Source organism: Copadichromis virginalis, linkage group LG17, assembly GCF_057382275.1.
Source record: "Copadichromis virginalis isolate Kocher_CV1m ecotype Utaka linkage group LG17, C_Virginalis_male_GT1.1, whole genome shotgun sequence".
NCBI classification, from domain to species: domain Eukaryota; kingdom Metazoa; phylum Chordata; class Actinopteri; order Cichliformes; family Cichlidae; genus Copadichromis; species Copadichromis virginalis.
Window position 1 is genome coordinate 33119670 of NC_140634.1, and position 20776 is coordinate 33140445.

The 20776-nt window shown below is 39.7% G+C and overlaps 1 protein-coding gene across 6 annotated transcripts in view; it reads right to left on the bottom strand.

Moving 5' to 3' along the window:
* Positions 1–325: 325 nt before the first annotated feature.
* nrcama (neuronal cell adhesion molecule a) overlaps positions 326–20776 on the bottom strand; it is a 65780-nt gene continuing 45329 nt past the window's right edge. For 3 of the 6 annotated variants that reach the window (XM_085435883.1, XM_085435884.1, XM_085435882.1), the window contains 27 exons: positions 20478–20671; positions 20224–20346; positions 19868–20038; positions 18159–18270; positions 17843–18027; positions 17456–17587; positions 17179–17322; positions 16944–17055; positions 16685–16851; positions 16429–16576; positions 16224–16348; positions 14202–14231; positions 12706–12807; positions 12359–12556; positions 12202–12272; positions 11880–12105; positions 11469–11584; positions 10130–10337; positions 9645–9767; positions 9344–9520; positions 9121–9153; positions 8530–8595; positions 7186–7308; positions 6890–7045; positions 5217–5348; positions 5047–5125; positions 326–3692 (listed from right to left, as the gene is read on the bottom strand). In XM_085435883.1, coding sequence (XP_085292009.1) covers positions 3458–3692; positions 5047–5125; positions 5217–5348; positions 6890–7045; positions 7186–7308; positions 8530–8595; positions 9121–9153; positions 9344–9520; positions 9645–9767; positions 10130–10337; positions 11469–11584; positions 11880–12105; positions 12202–12272; positions 12359–12556; positions 12706–12807; positions 14202–14231; positions 16224–16348; positions 16429–16576; positions 16685–16851; positions 16944–17055; positions 17179–17322; positions 17456–17587; positions 17843–18027; positions 18159–18270; positions 19868–20038; positions 20224–20346; positions 20478–20671 — 3688 coding nt within the window. In that variant the 3' untranslated portion in view covers positions 326–3457. Of the gene's footprint in view, positions 4545–5046; positions 5126–5216; positions 5349–6889; positions 7046–7185; positions 7309–8529; positions 8596–9120; positions 9154–9343; positions 9521–9644; positions 9768–10129; positions 10338–11468; positions 11585–11879; positions 12106–12201; positions 12273–12358; positions 12557–12705; positions 12808–14201; positions 14232–16223; positions 16349–16428; positions 16577–16684; positions 16852–16943; positions 17056–17178; positions 17323–17455; positions 17588–17842; positions 18028–18158; positions 18271–19867; positions 20039–20223; positions 20347–20477; positions 20672–20776 lie in introns of all 6 variants that reach the window. The other 3 variants (XM_085435886.1, XM_085435885.1, XM_085435887.1) reach the window with 2 other exon arrangements.

Consider the following 20776-nt stretch of genomic DNA (forward strand, 5'->3'; position numbering starts at 1 on the left):
TTTTTGCCTTAATACTGTGTATGCCTATATGCTGGGTTTTGAATTTTGTAGTCATCTTCTCTGATAGCTGTCATATTTACACGGATTTCCTTTTCAATGGAAACCAGTGTTACAGAGGAATTTGAATAAAGCACACACACACCACACATGCGGTGCCCCAGATGTATGTTAATCTTGTGAGGATTAACTTTCAGTTGTTAATCTCTGCTGGTCATTAGCTGGAGAAAAGACAAATCATGCACTAGGTGGCGCCACACACACGCACATACACACTTTATGTTTTACCCCTTGTACAAAGTCAAAGAAAAACATACGAGTTGTGGAATCCTGAAACCAACATTTATTTCATTTTTTTAAACTTCATTTAAAATACAAAATATTTTGCAATATTATATCGTAGAGTAAACCATTTTGACAGCCTTTCATGCTTCCCGTGTAGCGTTAACATTAACCAGAATGTCATATCATATACTGTGTAGCCTACTGTATGTTAACCAGTAACTAGAACATCATTTCTGGTGTATTCACACTCCAATTTGCCAGTTCGGTTATAAATCCATGCTGACCATATTTCCATATGCTCCCAATTAATATTAATTGTGGGTTTTTTTGTCTTCTTTTTGGATGCACACGCTTTAAAAGGATATCATTTTTAACTGATGTCTAGTTTAGGACAATAGTTCTTGTGCAAGCTACATCCACCCACACGGTGTTGTCCCAAAATAGATGCATGTGTTTATTTTAAATGATATAGCCTATTTAACTGTGTGCCTTTTTTTTTTTAAATTTATTTGTAAAAAATACAGAAAATGTGCATGAACTGTCTAAAACAGAAACAATACAGGTGTCACAAGAGCTCAGTCACAAGTTAAATAATCTCCTTTGATACCTGATCGGCTAAACATTTGCAAAGTCACCTGACGGGTTAAAATATAAAATAACTTCACACCAAATGAAAAAGAATGATAACTGTAAATAGTCCCATCTCACACTGAACTGACTGAGGTCTAGCTCTCACCTTCGACCTCAACGTGCTCAATTCAAAGTATTATTTACAAAAATGCAACAGAAATATCTACACGTGGAAAGCTGACACGTTGCAACCTAAAAACTTGATGCAAGTTATGATAAACCCAACACATGGAAATGTTCTCTGAAAAAGAAAAGGAAAGGAAAGAAAGTTTTGCATGTCCTGTTGAGAGTGGGAGCAGACTGCTTGACGCACATTGGAATTATAGACTGGTACCAATGGAAACAGAAAGCAACGGCATACATTGGGCACGCTGTAACGCGGTAGCATGCATGTGGTGCACACGCTCACTCTCGTGCACCCGGACATTCACACTTAAGCTTCATTCATTTTACAGTAATATAAAACTCACTGCGCTCAGACTGAGACGACATACAGCATAAGGGTTGAATGCATAAACCGAAGTCACCAGTGTGTTTTACCATTTGGAGTGAAACAAGCAATATTTTCACATGAACAGATACACCTGTTTTCACATTCAGTATCATTTTTATGACCGCGTCGTTTCTAAGCGCTACCAGCAAATGTAAGTCTATTCCAGATGTTGAGTCTGGTTCCCACTGGCGGTTACCTGGTGAGAAGGTTGGCAGTTGTTTAGTGCTCCCAACAGGTTGGGAGAAGTTTGAAATGTACACATGACACATTTTTCCCATTTTATTATCGAGTGTTCATAGCTGGATGGTATGATTATATGATGCGTATACACTGTGAGCTGATGGTAGCTGGATAATATGATTGTCAACAAGGGCATAGCAATCTATAGGTGGAAGCGATCCCTCACAACAAACGCCACTGTGTAACATCAAAATTGTTCAAATCAAGTCACGTTTATAGCACTGTGTAGGAACCCTGGACTCCAAAATGAAAGAGGCTATTTTTTTTTTAAATAACTAGCCCACATACAATATTTAGTGGCATTACAGCTGATAAAATGGTCTTAGTTTTAATGTTCCCCTATGAACAACTTTATTATCAGCGAAATCCTGAAGCGCATTTTTTTGCGGTGTTGAACACTCGCGTAGCTTTTAAAGCTGTTATTAAGGTAAGGTCGGGTGGTATTCTGAATGCATCGCAGCTGTAGACTTCTTGAACTGCTCTGAGCTCTGGTCTGTCTCATGTATGTAACTATGAATCAGGTTGCCGTTCACTACAAAGGCACTAGAAACCGTGCTGAGAGCTTCTCAATCATTAACATCCAAACATCCAGACACCGCTGCACCATCTCTCAGTGAACCTTTCTCTAAATGCGACATATTTGCAGCACAGTACGCACAGCACATATGCAAGAAGGAATGCTATTGGAAGCAGTGCTGGGGTAGCGGTTAGCTCTGTCCACGTAAAACAGAGGCCTGCGCATGGGCCACAACTCGAGGTGGAAGCACCTGGCAATGACACTGGATCAATCACCACTTAAGAGATCAGTGAGAAGAAGCGCAGGCTTGGGAAAAACACAAAAGACTGCAAAAAAGAAAAGAATGGGAGGCCGACTGCAGTTAAGTGTGGGAGGTCTGGCTAGCTGGCTGGTGTGATAAGTGGCTGAAAGCTGAGCTTATCTAATGTCTAGCCAGGTTTTTAATGACCGCAAATAGACATACCTGTCCTTAAAATATAGCTTTCTTCTTCTTCTACCACATATGTACAAAAAAGGTCAAAAACCTATGCTAGCTTCTACTTGGAGTCACACATTTCACAGCAGTCTCTGCAAAGACACTGCTGTCTTTTTTTCCCTCTATATATCATACGTGATTTGACACTTTCTGACTGATAAAAAAAAGGAAACAATAAAAGACATACCCAGCTGCTTGTAGGCGTGCATGGTATACAGTTTCAACACGCAGCTTACCTCTGCAACAACTGACACGAGTGTGGTAAAACGCTTATTAGGATCACAATTTACTCCATGCACATGTTTATGAATGGGATTGGATGCATTTTTTTTTGCCTGCCTTCTGGTTATGTACTGTAGCTTGATAAAATATATCTTTTTTGATATTTCATATCTTGTATATTTTGCAAAGGATATCAAATGGCACTAACACACTTAAAAGATTCGTGCTCAGTCTGAGTGGTAAAAACCCCTTCGGGTACATTCCTTTTGCTTTTCTGTATTGTTTGCTCTCTCCTTTCCTCATTTCACACCTTCTTTCAATGGTTATGGGTGATGTGGAGCCGGTCTTTGCCATGTTGAGTGCGTCTTGATGAGTGGAGGTCACAGTGTGACCGGGGCTGGCAGGTGTGGGGATGAGGTCGTGTCAGCAGTCTTGGTGACAGTTAGCCATGGCCACCGGAGTGAGAACCACCAAGGGGTTAAGGTAGGTGTCCACAACAACTGTCACCTTAGCAGCTGTCACCACAGAGATGGTCACATTTGCCAGGGTGACAAGGGAGTGGCTGAAGCAAGCGTTGCAGCCAGGCTGTGGCCCTTTGTTAGACAAATGAATTCATGGCGTTGACAGGCGACGGGGCCTCCGAGCTCTCGTTGCCTTCATGCGTGTCTTTTTCTTTCTTGCCGCTGTACTGGCCGATGAAGGAGCCGTCCTCGTTGAACTGCCCGTCCCCACCTTCACCATAATCCACCAGACTGTCATCGCTCTCGTCACGCCGCACCGTCCCATTGGACGGCGTCCGGCTACCCTTCAGCGGCTTGTGGTCCTCAGTGTCACTGTAAGGAGTAGGAAGATGGCTGAGAAAGAACTCGTGCAGCTTGCAGAACGTCTTCTGCACTTCTCATAACCTTTTAGAAAGAAAACAGGCTCTTCAAGCACATAAGCAGTCTGGCTTTTCCACTGCACAAGCATAGCTTACCACAGTGACAATATCACTGCAACTTTATGCCATCTTTGGTACACATTTTGATGAAGCTCACTTCAAGTGTGCAAATACATCCACAAGTGATTACTTTTTTAAACTAAAAACTTAAAATGAGCAAAATCATGGGGTAAGTGATACATTACACGTTGTGGTACTGTTATTGTACAGTGGAGCAGCTCAGTTAAATATCATTTAGGGTGTTAGTGCTGTGGTGGTTCAAGTCCGGGTGCAGCGCTGCAAGAGGAGTTTGCAAATACGTGCCGTTCAAGTCCTTTGCAATGTACCTGCATCCGAATGCAATTTCTGAAACGCTTTCAGTCAATATGCTTTCGCTTTACATGCAGGAATCCAAAATGCAAACAGCATCATTTAAACCATTTTGTCACGCTCCACCTGTATTAACACATTGAGTTTTATTCAATACTATGGCAGCTACAGTGAGGATCATACAAGTACTTTAGCACTTAATGGAGATATTAAAGACATTATCATTATTAAAACAATAAAATGAAGGGAGCTAGAAGCAGTTAAAGCAGTAATATTAAATGGTAAATCTGGAGTGTTAATGCTGGTACTATAATGAGCATCATGACACAGTAGTCTCTGCCTTCATTTTCTCTTTAATCAGAAACTCAAGGAGGTTTTATAGGTTGCTTGAATTGCATGCTGCTTTTATCGCATCTTGTCTTACCTCTCCATCGACCTAAACCCCTCCCCCCGAAAAACAAAACAGAAAGATAAAAGTGGAAGGACACATGAAAAGCAATTCATGAGCCACGGTGAGTGTCTATTTTTTGTGAGCTTTTTTTGGAAACAGACAGCGCTTTCAGCTCTCCTAGTCGAAGCATGCAAGATCTCATTTGTTTTAAGAGCAGTTAGTATACAATTTAAGAGGTCAGAGATGAAACAACTTGTTAAAATTTACATATTGTATAATATGAAAAAGCTTCTTTTATATTAGATGGGCAATGTGCAGGTGAGTTGGTAAATGTAAGAGTCAAAGCAGAGTAGTTTGGATATCGCCTTGCCTCTGTGGAGTGTTTGGTAATCGAGTCTGGAGTGGGGAGTGTTTCTGCAGCCTGGTAAAATGTTCTACATATACAAACAGCCCAGTCAGGACACAATGGACCAACACAAAGAGAACGCTCATACACTGCTCTGGTCCTATTTTAACCATGCTTCTCTGACTGAAGAACGTCTCTCACCTGTACTCTCCAAATGTCCCATCATCCTCCTTCATGGGTTGGATCTCTGGGTCTTGGTGAGCGTCTTCTTTTTCTTTCACTGTCAGTTTCAACAGCAATTAATTTAAATTTCTGCGCATTCCCGACTACAGGCTTGGACTCATAATGCACACAGATAATGTGTGGTTTACCTGGATATTTGCCACCCTTGTTTCTCTTGATGAAACACACTATTAGAAGCACCAAGATGAGGAGAGCGATGGCACACATCAGTCCAATAAACCAGCCCTGGGTAGCGATGTCTACCTGCCGGCTGGCTACAGCTGGAGAAAGAAAGAAAGAGGAAAGAAAGAAAGAAAAACGGGTGGGGAGAAGTTCACAGAAATAAGATAAACATTAAGTGTCAGCTCAAAATGTACTTCTAGGCTCCTATAACAGTGAAACTGTCCTCTTCATGCTGAGCAACACTGAGATTAACAGAAGCTGTAAACACAGGATGGAACTGTGAAATGGGTTAATATGACGATTTATATGGAGGACCAAAACAGCCAAAATTTAAAAAAAAGAATTGGGGAATAAATAAATGACTTTAAATAAATTATTATGACGCTTATGGTGATGTTCAATAAGGAAGATCTGTAATCACTACTGCTGTCAGTGCTCAAACTGCTAGCCTATTCTTTATATTACTTCCACTTTCCTACGGTGTCAAACTGACAACGCTGACATCATTACTCTAGTCCAATCATTTTCTTTCCCCACCCCACAGAACAGAGCCAATTGGCCTCTATTTTGCATACTTAAAATCTCAGCACTTTTCTTTCAATCTGCTTTCGTGCAATCCGTCTCATCCAAGCCTTCATCTTCATCTTCATCACCACCAGCATTTACACTACGGTGGGTCTTGTCCTAATTCTTATCACCGCTGAGATTCTGTCCTGCTATGACAGGTTATCAGAGTCTAATCACCAAGTAGCTTAATTGAATTCTGTATCTCAGTAAATCACATTCAGTTCTTCCAAATGATCTCTCCTTATCAAAATTGTCTTTAATGCATGAAAAAGAATGCAAAACAAAAATGCACACAATATTAATGCATTGATACATGCTCTTGCAACAATATTGTTTGGTCTGTGATGTTTTTTTCTGTTGCTGGGTGGTTGTCAGACAGCGTGACCATATAATCCACAAGCAGAGACCTTGTGGATCACAGTAAGATGTGTTTACTTCTGTATGTATTTACTTTTCTATAAATTTTCTGCTTCTGTCTACTTTCAATTGTATTAATTTCATATATACTTACCTTTCCATTTTCCTATTTATTTAGCCAGACTAAATTATTTCTGTTTTTCGATTACATTGTTGTTTTAGTATTGAAACTAGGTTGCTGTCGTTGTGTGCAAAGTGTGCACCGTAGAAGTCTAATTTTTTATGTTTCCAGATTACTGGAAAAATGAGGTGTTCAGTTAAACTGGATAAGTCGAAGAAGCTAAAAGTGCCTGAAAAAGGGCAAAGAAATATGGGTGTGGGGGGTATTATTTTGTTTTACAGAGTCACGTGTTTCTGTCTTTGTTAATTTTTTATTTCAGCAGTTCTGATCCTCAATGCATGTAGGCACTAACACAACAAAATTAAAAGAGTAATAATGGTAATAATGGGTAATAATGGGCATTGCGGTGGCGACTTTAAATGACATGCATTAGACCAGAGGCTACTGATGGCAACTTCTGACATGCTTGTACGCTAACTAACTACCGTACATTCATGTCTGAGTGTAACAAACTAAATCTGATGATGAAGGAAAAAAAAAGATGAAGCAGGCACTGAAAACAAAAACCATCTATGTCGAGGCATGCTGCCTCACCTGGCACCGTAACCAACATTTCGTCTGTGCTGTGGACTGTCGGGTCGGCTGCATCTTTAGCTATCACTTTCACCCTATAGGAAGTTCCCGGCTTTAAACCTTTTATTGTATGTGAGTGTGAACCGTTTGCAAACTCCTTTTTCCACTCCTCTTTACCTGGAATCGAGGCAGTGGAAAGGAATTAGATTCAGGAATCTGATACTGGGATAAATGCTAATTTTGAAAAATCAGATCTAGTCAGTTGTAAGCAAGTCAAGACATGCACTGATGCTTTGAAATACAAGAGAAAGCCTTACTGTTCTCAACAATATACTCCACATATACATTCTTATGGTGTCCAAAGTATTCCCAACTGATCACTGCACTGTCCTCTGATACAGAAGTGTTAACTGTGCCAAAAGCACGACCCACAGGAGGCGCTGGGCACCGAAGAGAGAGAGAAAATGTGTTTTTTGCTAATATAAAACATAAAAAGTACACATTTTTTGAAGACACCTACATTTTCAACTTACTAAATTACATTAATCTAGAATAAATCCAGTAAAACAAGTAAAATTATATCAATGTTTACATCTATGAACATCTCCAGAACAATTTGCCAGCGTGTATTAAACAGCTGGTGTCTTTGGTAGTTTTTTCCACCACATGTGGTAAAGTGGACCACAGGCAAGCTTTTAAAAAGGCCATTGTTGTTATGTTTTGGCTCAATATATAAAGTGAACATTTATCTTTGGAAACTTAAAGTTAAGTCTACAAAGTACTGTAGCTTTAACGTTACAAAATAAAATCAAGAAAAGAATTACAAAATAAGTAACAACGCTGTGCAATTCTAAGCTCCTGTTACATTATTAAAAACAGGTCAGGTTAGCTGCTACAAAAATGTCCATCTCAATAAAACACCAATCAGGTGGTTAATATTACTAGCAATATTTTCTGAGCTTTTTTTTAAATTACTTTTTTGTGACCTTGTGGCAGTTTTGCCTCTGTACACCACCACAGTGGATATTAAACCAATCATTCAAGATATGATTAAAGTTCAGAATTTCAATATTGTATTAACTGTTTAGGAATTACAGCTGTTTTCTGAGACGCAATTGACTCATAAGCAGTTTCATTGCCATGTGAGACCTGTTTTGCTCATTATTCTATGAGAAATTTAGCTAATGAAAAATCTGGACTTAGGTGCCAAAGTGCTGAACTTGCATTTGATATCTCTTCACTGGAGGTCTCAGTATGCGGACTGTCGATGCAAATAAAGGAGGCCATCAGTAGTCTGAAAAGCCAGTAAAACATTTCACTGAAGCTGAAGACTTTCTCAGAGGCAAGAAATCGATGACTAAGTCAGTCTGTATAAAAATTGCAGTTATTCCTAAACAGTAATTACAATACTTTTGTTAAACCCCATAAATTAAAACTGCATTTCAATAACATCTTGATTGTTTGATTTAAAATCCACTGTAGTGGTGCACAGAGGCAAAATGACAAAAATTGTATCAGTGATAAGCTAGTTCATTACCATCACGAAATCACATTTGAGTAAAGTCGCTAAGCTAAAATTACTAAGATGGATCATTTCTGCAGGACTGAGTTCATGGGGAGATAGTGGGGGAGGGAGTAAGGGACACAGGGAGTGCTTGTACCCTTGTGAGACGGGGAATGCAGAGACTGAGTGATGGGGGAAGTTGGGTGAGGGGGCTCTGTGGGGCCTGAAAGAACACGGAAAAGAGTGAGACAAAATACATAAGCATCACAACAAAGAGCATACAGTACTGACACGGAGAGTTAAAACGTGGCAACGCTTCTTAATACTGAAAGCTAAAATGAAGCACCTGATCCAGCTCTGTATCTACACAAAGAAAAATGAGCAACTCTGCAGCAAATAAATTTCTACTTTGTTTATAAAAACAGTCAGTTTATAGCATAAATGTTAGCGCTGGAATTCAAACCATCATGCAAAAGGAATCTGTTCATTTAAAGAAGAGACATACTAAAAGATGAAAGAAAATATCATTTTACAACATAGAAATCCTATATTTCACACCGTGTGACTGTGTAAAAACGACCTATTCTTACAGAACAGGACACAAGCATGGTTTCTCACAATTGTTGGATTACCTTAACATGCAGGGAAAAGTGCAATAAACATGACATCTATGCTAGGGCTGTTTTCGTTTCTAATATCTATTAATGTAATTAGCATGCAGATACTTCCAGTGGCAAACTTGGGTTACCTTTGCCTGCCTCTACAGTGGGCCGAGTACGAGCTTCAAGGAAGAGAGAAAGAGAAAGAGACAGAACCTCCTCAGGGTTGTCATTTTTACAGAATTCCTGACATCTGTCACTGCACTGTGGCTATGGTTAGGCTGCTTTAAAACGTTTTCTTCCTATTGAGCTTTTATTTGGTTCACCTTAAGTTAAATGCTTAAACTTCAAGTTCTTGGACACAGGACTCACTTGTATGCATGACTGTGAAAGCCTCCTCTGTGATGATGGGGCCAGAGCCCTCGTTTGTCTTTGCGCTTAAGTAAAACTTGTAGAGCATGCTGGAGTTCAGGTTACTCAGAGTAATGGTGGTCTCGTTGGCTAGAAAGGTCATGACCTGGACTGGTCCCAGTTCGCTGGTATTGTTGACTGCAGACACGGCAAGAAACAGCCAACAATTGGAAAATGCAAAGATGAAAGTTGAAAGGAAAAAGCAAAAATGCTGCATAATACTGTGGCGATACTTAAAGTTGAAGGGGACTGCAAATCCTACCTGGTTGGTATTTCAGAATGTATCCAGTGAGACGTCCATTGTTGTTAATTGGTGGGCCCCATTCCAGAGTGAGAGAGTCCAAACCAGGGTTGATTACACTGAGAAAAGAAGGAGGCCCTGGGACTGAAAACAAAACCAGAATTAACTCTGAGTCTGTTGGCTACATGAGCATTTGTAGGATACAAATATTTTATATTTGAAGGTCATATAATAGTGGCTAAGGAGTACATGAACCTGTATGACTGTTAAGGCTTTAATTGGATGTTGGTTCTGTGTGCCCTTGTATTTGGTAGGCTGTCTTACTAGTACAAACAGTGCTACTAGCAGCAGGTAAAATATATATTTTGTATTAATATGTACATTTAAGATATTGTAGTATAGCAACATTCAAAGTGTGGTGATCCATTTAAAATTTGGAGGAACTTGGCATCCTATTACAGTACAAGTTTTTTTTTATTCTTCTTTGGACCGAAAGACATACACACCTCCCTCAGGTGTCTCAAATGTCTTGCTTTGGCTAGAAGGCCCTTCTCCTTTGTTATTAAGGACTCTGATAGAGAGACTATAGACACTGTAAGGCTGGAGGCCTGGCAATCGTCCCTCACTTCGGTTTCCACTGAAAGTCAAAACTTGCATTTCCTGATCAGTCTCCTCTTCTGTCTCATGCAAACCATGCTTTCGCCTGTAGTATACCTGGAGAAAAACACACCAAGAGTTAAATGAATCATTGTGATGTTGTAACCAGGTTCCCCAACACAAAACAGGAGAATTAAAGTGATGCTCAGTAAAAAAAAAAAAACAGAGAAAAGCTTTTTGGCTCTCCTTCAAAGCTCAAAGTAACTTTTTTCTTTCTTTTTCCTTACTTCCTATACTACACTCATTCAGACATACACTCACCAGTCACTTTGTTAGATACACCTTTTCAACTGCTTGTTAATGCAAATATCTAAGCAGCCAATCACATGCCAGCACCTTCGTAGGGTTAGCCATGTAGACATGGTCAAGATGACCTGCTGAAGTTCAAACCTAGCATCAGAATGGATGTTGGTGCCAGATGCTGCTAATCTGCTGGGATCAACTACTTCTTAGAATATACAAAAAATGATTTAAAAAAAAAAATCATATAGCAATAAAAGGAAAACAAGAAAATATCCAGTAAGCGGCAGTTCTCGGGGAAAAATGCCTGTTGATTCTAGAGGTCAAAGAAGAATAGCCAGACTGTTTTGGTTTTGCTTTGGTGGGAGAGCAACAAGAACTTAAAAATAACCACTTGTTACAACCAAGGTTTGCAGAAGACCATTTCTGAAAGCACAGCAGCAGAAGACCACAATTGGTGCCAGTCCTCTCAGCTAAAACAGAACCCTGAAGCTACAATTCACATGGTCTGACTAAAGTTGAACAACAGAAGATCGGAAAAATGTTGCCTGCCCTGATGAATCTTGTTTTCTGCTGAAACATTGAAATGTTGAGGTCAAAATTTGGTGTGAACAACATGAAAGCATGACTCCATCTTGGCTTGTATAAAAGGTTCAGGCTGTTAGAGGTGGTGTAGTGTTGTAGGGAAAATGTTCTTGGCATACTTTGAGCTGGTTGTGCAGCTGAAAAATGGGCAGCAGACGAATGTTTCCAGCACCTTGTTGAATCTATGCCACAAAAAAATTAAGGTACTTCTCAAGGGAAACTGGGACCCAACTACTCAAGAAGGACTATTTTCATAGTATCTATAGAGTTGGTTGTATTTATAAGTGACATTAATGTCATAAGATTGGGACATCTACTTTGACATCTCTGTGATGGAGGGGGAAATGTGGCATAAGACAATACCTTGTATCCCTGTAGTTTTCCTCTGACAGAGGGCGGTGATATGGGCTCCCAGTGTACTTCTGCCAGTGTGCTGTTATGAACCATGACCTGCACACTCTCTGGAGCAGACAAAGGCACTGCAAAACAGAGAATATGAAATATTAAGTTGAACCAGTTTGAAAACACTGTGGTGATGGATCGTGGTCTTGTAATAGTAAACACAGTAAGGTTTTATAGTATGTCACATAACTAGACTTATTTATGACTTGACCAATACTATAAAACAAAATGACAAGGGTTACAGCGCCTGTTATTGAAACCTTAAACAACAGATGCTCATTCTCAAACTTCCCAGTCTGCTTTATCTTTTTCTATCTTCCATAGTTCTGATCTAATACCGAAAAGAAACGTATTTCTACAGAATGCACTTACAGTCTTCTCCAGAGTATCCAAACGCCACTTCAGGTTCAGGCCCAACACCATAATCGTTGAAAGCTTGAACTTTGATTTCATAGGGCACATATGTTGGAGTTCCAGACACAACCCACTGGGATACATTGGCCACATTCTGTGCTGACCACTCCTTCTCAACATCCTTCTGTCTCCACTGCACTTTATATTCCAGACCGGGCCCATTGGACTGGAGTCCTGTGAGTGGCTACACAGAGAGTAATGTTAATTAGTACTTGCATATTTCATCTATACAATACATTTAGGCTCAAATCAATCTGAAATATAATTAAAACCATCTCACTGTCCAGGAGATGACCAAGTTGCCTGGCTCGGTTCCTACTCCCTGAACACCTGATGGGTTTTCATCAGGAGCTGAGAAAACCAAAGAATCCTGGTTCGGTCTGAACTTATTTTTGTGTTAAGATGATTAACATATTTCTATTTTCAGTGACTTTTACCTGCAGGGTTGGTCCTATATTGACGTGAGGACTGGCTCGGCTCACTATAGCCGACACGATTTTTAGCCAGCGCTCTGAAGGAGTAGTAAACGTATGGAGAGAGGTGCAGCTGTGCTGTGGTGCTAGTACCAGGAACCTCTGTCAGGTTTGTCCAAACTCCTGGCTGGTGGAGAAGATCCTCATACTGGATCAGAAATTCTGGAGAAGATAAAAGATTCAGATGTCACGAATGTTTTTAACAGCAGAAACTTTGTTTTCATTTGTACAGGTCATAATTACTGTAGGTTAAATCATGTCTGCCGATAGTACAATCTGAGCAAACTGCTCCAGCACTGAGAATTTCATACTCTCTATAGGACTGTTGTTTTCATCTCCTGGGGTCCAGGTGAGCTGGACACTCCTCTCTGTTTGGTCTGTCAGCTCCAGGTCAGTCGGAGGGTCAGGTTTCTCTGTGAATGCAATAAGAAATTTAGTACCTTGCTTCTGTTTCCATATAAAATTTGGCACCAATACAACACCTTTCCACAATTAAAAACATAACAGCAGTAAATGAAATGTACAGCAGGTATTTTGATGGGTAGCTAGTGAGGTTAACACCAACATTTGTTAGCCGGATTACATCATTAACTGTGTTTTTCTTATTTAAAAAACATGAATGTCAGTCAACAGTTTGTATGCACTCACACAGTCCTGAGGAGAGGTCCAAATATTGAAAACGTGGGTGCAAATGTACCCATCATTAACAGTGACGAAAAACTTTTAAAACGCTCACATCCATTCTATGCAAGTATGGTGGGATTTAAAGTTTATGGCAAGTTTTAAGACAAAATTGACCAGAAATAATCAGACTGCAGGGTCAAAAGGTTAATGTGTCAATCACAGTCAAATAGCCGAACGCTGCACATTATTGGCAAAAGTTAGGACTGTTATATCCAATTTTTTGTGACAGTTTTTGCAACTTTATCATTTTTTATGACAGGCACTTTTAAAATAATGCATTTTTATATAATTGAGTAAAACATGTCAAAATGTGTCTCATTTATGCAAATATGTATGTTGCATATAAGCTCTGTGAAAACAGCTTTTAATTAATGATCTTGACCAAAACCTGTGTGATCTTCATCACCAGGACTAGCTTTATATCATCAACACCAGCTCATCAAAAGTTACTAGCAAAAGCCTTCCCTATGGGTGGTTCTGTACACGGGCAACATACGCTGAATAAAATAAATAAATAAATAAAAATAATCAAGAACTGGGATTTTTAATAAATCTTTAAAAAACAAAAAAACAAACCAAATAGATGTTAAGCAGCGCTGTATGTGTGACAAAAGTTTTTGCAAAGTTTTGTTCAGACTGGCCCACCCGTTAAGCTATGATTGTTACAGTTTAATTACTTAATTAACTTGAAAATAGTATTATTTTGTAGAATTTTGTACAGTTTTAGCAGTTGACTGTGACCAACCTGACAACACTGATGATGATACTACTGCTAGTTAGCGAACAGCACCAGATTTGTTCAGGTGTTGCAGGTAAAACCTCACATTACATACGATGTGTCATCAGAATTTAGTGTTCGTGCGTGTTAAAATGATGTCTTCCATATTGTTAAACGCACTACACTTTGCAAAAGTACATAAAATGCAGTAGCTAGCATGACAGCAGCAGGTGAAACACTGCAAAGGCAACTTTAATTACTTGTGTGTTTGATTTGAGACAGCAGACTGCCAAAATTCAAGTAGTATAAAAGTAATGTACACCATGAAAGGAAGTAGCCAAAGGACACACACAATGAGTTAAGCTAATGGAAGCTACAAATTGCGACAATGTGGACATTGTTTACCGTAGACAATTGCAGGAGTAGGAGTCGCCTCTGACAGCGAAAAGCAGGAGCAAAGTGCAAGAAGAGGGTTAGAAGTTAGGGACAGACATTTAAGAAACAGCAGAAAGATCTCAATGGTAATGTTATTTTAGGAATGTAACTAAAGCTTGAGGAGTACAAACTAATGTTTCAGTGCAGTTATTCTGCAAAACAGAATAACTGCTACGATGCCTTCCAGTCAGGTTTTAGACAGAACCACAGCACTGAAACCGCTCTGACAAAAGTGTTTAATGACATATGTCTTAACACAGACAGTGGAAAAATGTCAGTCTTAGTTTTACTGGATCTCAGTGCAGCATTTGATACAGTTGACCACAACATATTACTCAAACGACTGGAGAACTGGGCAGGTCTTTCAGGAACTGTACTAAACTGGTTCAAAACATACTTAGAAAACAGGAAATACTTTGTATCAATAGGTAACTTCACATCTGAGCAGACTAGTATCACATGTGGAGTTCCCCAAGGTTCCATCTTGGGACCCCTTCTGTTTAACATTTACATGCTCCCACTGGCACAGATTATAAAGAACAACAAAATAAACTACCACAGCTATGCAGATGACACACAAATATACATCACAATGTCACCAGGAGACCGAGGCCCTGTACAGGCTCTTGGTAAATGCATTGAGGAAATTAATGACTGGTTGTGCCACAATTTTCTCCAACTAAACAAAAACAAAACTGAAGTAATAGTCTTTGGCGCCAAAGAAAAACGATTACAGGTCACCAGAGAACTTCAATCTATACATCTAAAAACCACAAACCAGGCGAGAAATCTGGGTGTAGTGATGGATGCAGACCTAAACTTAGAAAAACACATTAAGACAATAACAAAGTCAGCTTACTATCACCTCAAGAATATATCAAGGATAAAAGATCTGATGTCTCAACAGGACCTGGAAAAACTAGTCCATGCATTCATTTTTAGTAGGCTTGATTACTGTAACAGCATCTTTACAGGTCTACCTAAAAAATCAGTCAGACAACTACAGCTCATTCAGAACTCTGCTGCTCGAGTCCTCACTAAGACCAAAAAAGTGGACCACATCAGTCCAGCTCTGAGGTCTTTACACTGGCTACCTGTCCGTCAGAGGATAGACTTTAAAGTTCTGATGCTGGTCTATAAAGCTCTGAATGGTTTAGGACCAAAATACATCAGTGACCTCCTGACCCAGTATGAACCTTCCAGATCCCTCAGGTCATCTGGATCCGGTCTTTTATCAGTTCCCAGAGTCAGAACCAGACACGGAGAAGCTGCATTCAGCTTTTATGCTCCTTATATCTGGAACAAACTCCCAGAAAGCCTCAGATCAGCTGAAACACTCAGTTTATTTAAATCCAGGTTGAAGACTCACCTATTCTCAGCTGCATTTGAATAAAGCACCAAATCCACACTTTTAAGCTTAAATTTCAAAACTTACATTAACTACTGATTTTATCTACTGTTCTGATTTTATCTGTTTTGATTTTACATACTGTTTTGTTTGTTTGTTTGTTTGTTTGTTTGTTTGTTTGTTTGTTTGTTTGTTAAGTGGGTTAGAGCTCTGGGTAGCTCCCCAGCTGGGTCTAGACTGGGTCTAGAGAGTATTTTAAATTCAGGGAATTTAAAATAGAAAGTAGCTCGTCCACAGAAGGACTGGTAGCTCCCCTTACGATAAGGGTTCAGATCGCGCGAACAGGTGTGAAATGTGTGTGTTTAGTTAGTTTGTTTGTTTGCTTGTTTTAATCAATTTTAAATCATACTTTTTATTTGTTTTTGTTTCTAATGTCTCTGTAAAGCACTTTGAATCACCTTGTTGTTGAATTGTGCTATACAAATAAATTTGCCTTGCCTTGCCTTGCAATTAAGGAACCAAAAGGGGTTATAATTGGGGGGGGGGGGGGAAATCAAACAATAGAAGCAGGAAAGCAAAAAAGCCTCTGGATCTGTGTTAGAGCTAAATGATAACTACGTTAATAAATTAAGGTGAGAACGTACCGACAACAGTCAGCATGGCACTGGCTGAGTCCTGATCGAGGGTGGTGTTCATGATGCAAGTATAAGTCCCCTTATCATCATCAGTCACGTCTCTGATGGTCAGACTATCAGTGTCCACCTCGAACCTGAAAGTATTAACGAGAAATAACATCAGGTATTTCTACAGAGTCAACAGAATAAGTGCAGTCTCAATGGTTGGGCGTACCTCTCATCATCAGGCAACTCTCCTCTGTCTTTGAGCCAGGTCATGGTGGGGATTAGGGAAGGGTCATGCTTGACTTTACACTCAAAGACAGCGCTCATTCCTCTCTGCACCACCTTGTACTCTGGCTGCTTCAGGATACGAGTGGGCTCTGCAAAATGGATAACCATTATGTCACCGCTGATAACCTAATACCCACTGACAAAGAAGAATTGAACCACCAATGTCACTGTCTGAGTTCTGATTAGACTATACTGACCTTTAACCTCCAAAAAGACATGGTTCTCCTTGATCCCAAGGTTGTTTGTGGCAATGCAGGTGTACTTTCCGCTATTTAGCGGCTGGGCTACATTTATTTCCAGAGTACCATTCTCATGGATTACATATGGGTCAGTATTCTTAATGCTGATCTGACTGTCTTTGAACCTGCATAGAAATGGCAACCAAGGCAGCTCAAGTACAGTACAGTGCATCTTAGCTTTGAAATCTAATAATATTTCAAATGAGCTGACAGTTACCATGTGATGGTTGGAATAGGCGAGCCAAAGGAAGCACAGTGTAGTAATGCAGGGCTGTTGGTGATGACCTGGTACACTTGGTTAGGTGGAGTGAGGACCCTTGGTGGTTCAGCTTTAAAGGAAAAAAAGAGAAGATGCTTGGTAAAACTCATTAATATGGCCATTTTCCAAATTGTTTCTAACTAAAGATTTGTATGGGGCAGTTCTAATATGAAATAAATATGTTTTAACTCACCAAGAACACTGACAAAAGCATTCGCCAGGAGGTAGCCGAATTCATTGGAAGCATTACACTGGTAGACAGAGCTGGACCCTGACTGCACGTTGCTGAGAATCACAGTGTCGTCTTCCACCTTGCGGCTGGGGTCCTCAGGAGTGTCTAGCACAGGGCAAGATGATCTCTACATCATCATCTTTAATTGAAAATGAGCTGGAACTGAGAATTCAGTCCCCAGCTAATCAAGTTTACTATTTTGTCTGCTTTAAATTAGAAGTGATCTAATTTTTCTTACTCTCTATGGGAATTCCATTGACAAACCAGTCTATCCTTGGTTTGGGTTCTCCATTGACTCGACAAGTCAACACGCCAGTTTCATTAGGGGCGAGGATCAGGTTCCTTGGAATGCTGACCCAGAAAGGAGCCGCTGGGGATAATGAACAAGACTGAAAATGCTCAGTGAAATTCTTGACAAGCTATCACTATAAATCTTTCTTTAGCTTTCAACGTAATATAGGAGAGAAGACACTGGTTGTTTCTATAAATGGAAGATTCAAATGTGTATTTATCTGCTTGCATTAGAATGCATTTATGAATAAAAATTGGGGTTCAGAATAAAATATGGTAATACTGTAAAACAAATTTAAGGGCATCAGTAACATGACTGAGCTGATCTGCCTACCTTTGACAGTGACCTTGATGGTATGGTGTACAGTGCCCAAGTTATTTGTGGCTACGCAGCGGAAGTTGCCAGCATCATTTTCATTCACATCAGAAATCTTCAGTGTTTTCTTGAAGTTCTGGTAGGACACTCTGTTGCTTGGTAGCTCTCCTCCTTCTTTCTGCCACGAGATATCTGGAGTCGGCCTATCACAGAAGAAAAGAGATTACAGCAAACAACTCTTCCAGTCAGTTAGTTTTTCTTCTCTTTCAGACACTGCGGCACTAATTTGAGTAAACATAAACCCTTAGAGTAGTTACTGCATATGCCAACTTACAAGCCCTCAGCGATGCATTCTAGCTCCAGAGTCTGCCCTCTCAGAACCATCTTGGTGCTGGTGGTGCCGAGAGGCAGCATAAAACCAGGACGACGCTCGCCCTCTGGGCTGCCTGAACAGGTCAGAGCACAAGACCATATCAGCAACAGACCAAAACATTATACTTTAACACTGCTCTTCTTATAAAACAGAGCAGAAACCTCAGGGATGATTTACATTTTCAAAGGGCAAAGGAAGAGGAAAATGTAGTGTTGATGAAAAACTAATTGTGGATAGGAGAGATGGTTCAGTAGAATGTAAAAGAAAGTCTTTATTTACAGCATAAAGACAATACCAGAGCAAAGGGGATGTCTTTGAAAGACCTGAGCATTTGTTTAAGTAAACAACCCATGCATATAAATGCACAGCTGGACTGACTCCAGCCTTGGTCAAGAGAACAGTGCCAGCATGTTTTGATACAGGGTTCAAATACCAAAGGACCAGAATTTGCAGGAAAGGTCAGAAAATGGCAAATTATCCATATCAAGTTTCACAAGGTGGAGATGAACAATGTTACATAAAAAATAATGTTAACATAATAATGTTCTTTCATTTGTGACTATAGATAATTACTTAAAGGCCACAAACTGTCAGTAACAATTAATTGATAGAGTTGCATTTTACCTCGTATCACACTTTGTATCTTGTTTGTACTGATTAACGTTTAATTTGAATGAAGTAGGAGAAACCTGAGGAAGGGCAAGTGTTACTTACAGAGGAGGGGATTGAGGCCAAGTTAAAGGTGAGTGAGTGTGTAAGTCAAATATGGTTATGCAGGGCAGTAAAAACAGGGCCGGGTTCACACTGAAGGGGGCTGAATGGGTATAAACCAGCACTCACCACTATAGAAATCAGTGATATTGTATAAAGCAGCCAGAGTCTCATTCATTGTTTCCACTGTAATATAACAGAGAATCATAAGCATGCAAAACTAGGAAATGCAATGCATTTCCTAGTTTACATTGTAAAGCAAAGTATGTGTGTCACCCAAAGCCATAATTGAAAAAAACAACAACAACAACAAATAAATAAAATAAAATAAAAATAATTACACAATTATTATTAGTGAGACTGAGATAAGGACATTATAAAATCAAAGCCCTTACAGAGCTCAGGGGAGACAAACTTAAACTAACATTTATCTACAACAGTTTTGCAAGAGTGAAGTAAGGAAGTTGTAAAGTAAAAGGGTGTCTGACAAAGGAGAAAATACTAATATTCAGTTTACAATAAAAACTGAAAGTTTTCAAATGTGAAATGCTGGAAATGACTTGTGCAAGCTTAGACCAGACCTTTTTAGCTCCATAGTTATTTCTAGCTGCACAGCTTCATAGTTTAGGATTCCATTTGAGATGCTTTGCATGGTTTTAAAAACCCTTCAGTTCCTCTTCTATTTGAAACAAGTCGTTTTAGTTCCTTCCTATTAAAAAGCCTACGTTTTTCTGATTGGATGCCCCTAATCTGGCTTCCACAAACAGAAAGTGCTTGTAAACTTTGCCTTTTCATGTGAGATGACCATATAAGGAAATCTATGCTGAGCTGACTTAAGCTTGGCTCAGTAGAAAATATTGTGAGAAATTCAGAAAAAGGTACTTTTTTAATTTAAGTAATTGAGTTTTTGGCTTCTTTAAGGAGAAATCCATTGCTTATTTAAACCAGTTTTGACTTACTGTCCAGGACAGTGACTGAAATCGGCTGTTTCTGCTGGATGGTTTGTGTATGAGGAAAGCGAGCGTAACAAATGTAGTCACTCCTGGTGTCTTCTGGGAGAACATTGGAAAAGTACAAGTCTCCATTCAGGGCCTGGGACACTCGTTTATCCAGTGGTAGCTTCTGAAAGTCTGGGAGGGTGAGAAACAAGCAACTTAACAATGCAAAAAGCTTCCATTAGCTCACAAGATTGTTTTATCAACTACATTCAGAAATGAGATGGGTCAGAAAGGATTGACCCAATCTTTTGTTGGTGAAGGTGAAATTCTTTAGTCATTGCACCTTATATGTCTGCAAATATGTACACACGACTCACTATTATCCATCCAGAAGATGACAGGAGGGGGCAGCCCAGCAGGGGGTCGACATTGCAGCACAAGGGAGACCCCCTTCTGCACCATGATGGCCTCATTTCTCTCCTTTGACCATAAGGGGGACCCTGTGAGTCACAAACATCAACACCAAGAGGTTAATGCAGAGTGGATAATATTTATTTGTACTCAACTAGTCGTCACTTTTAAAGCCCAAGCTTTTAGAGCTTATGCATTTAAATACAAAGAGAAGACTTACTGGACTGCCTGATGACAATGCTGTCAGATACGGCAGTGCCATGCTCATTGTTAGCTATGCATTGGTAAGTTCCCTCATAAGCTTCAGCCCTTTCGCTGCTGATATCAATGACCAGAGTTCCTGAACCGGGCTTCATTAAAACTTTGGAGTCTTTCTCCACATCAAAGTGAGTCCCATTTCTTGTCCAGGAGAAGCTAGAACCAAGAAGTATAGAGCCATGAAGGAAACACATGGAGCAGAAGAAGATGTTATGGCACATTTATTCATGTGTCAGGCAAATTTGAATTACTAATTTGACA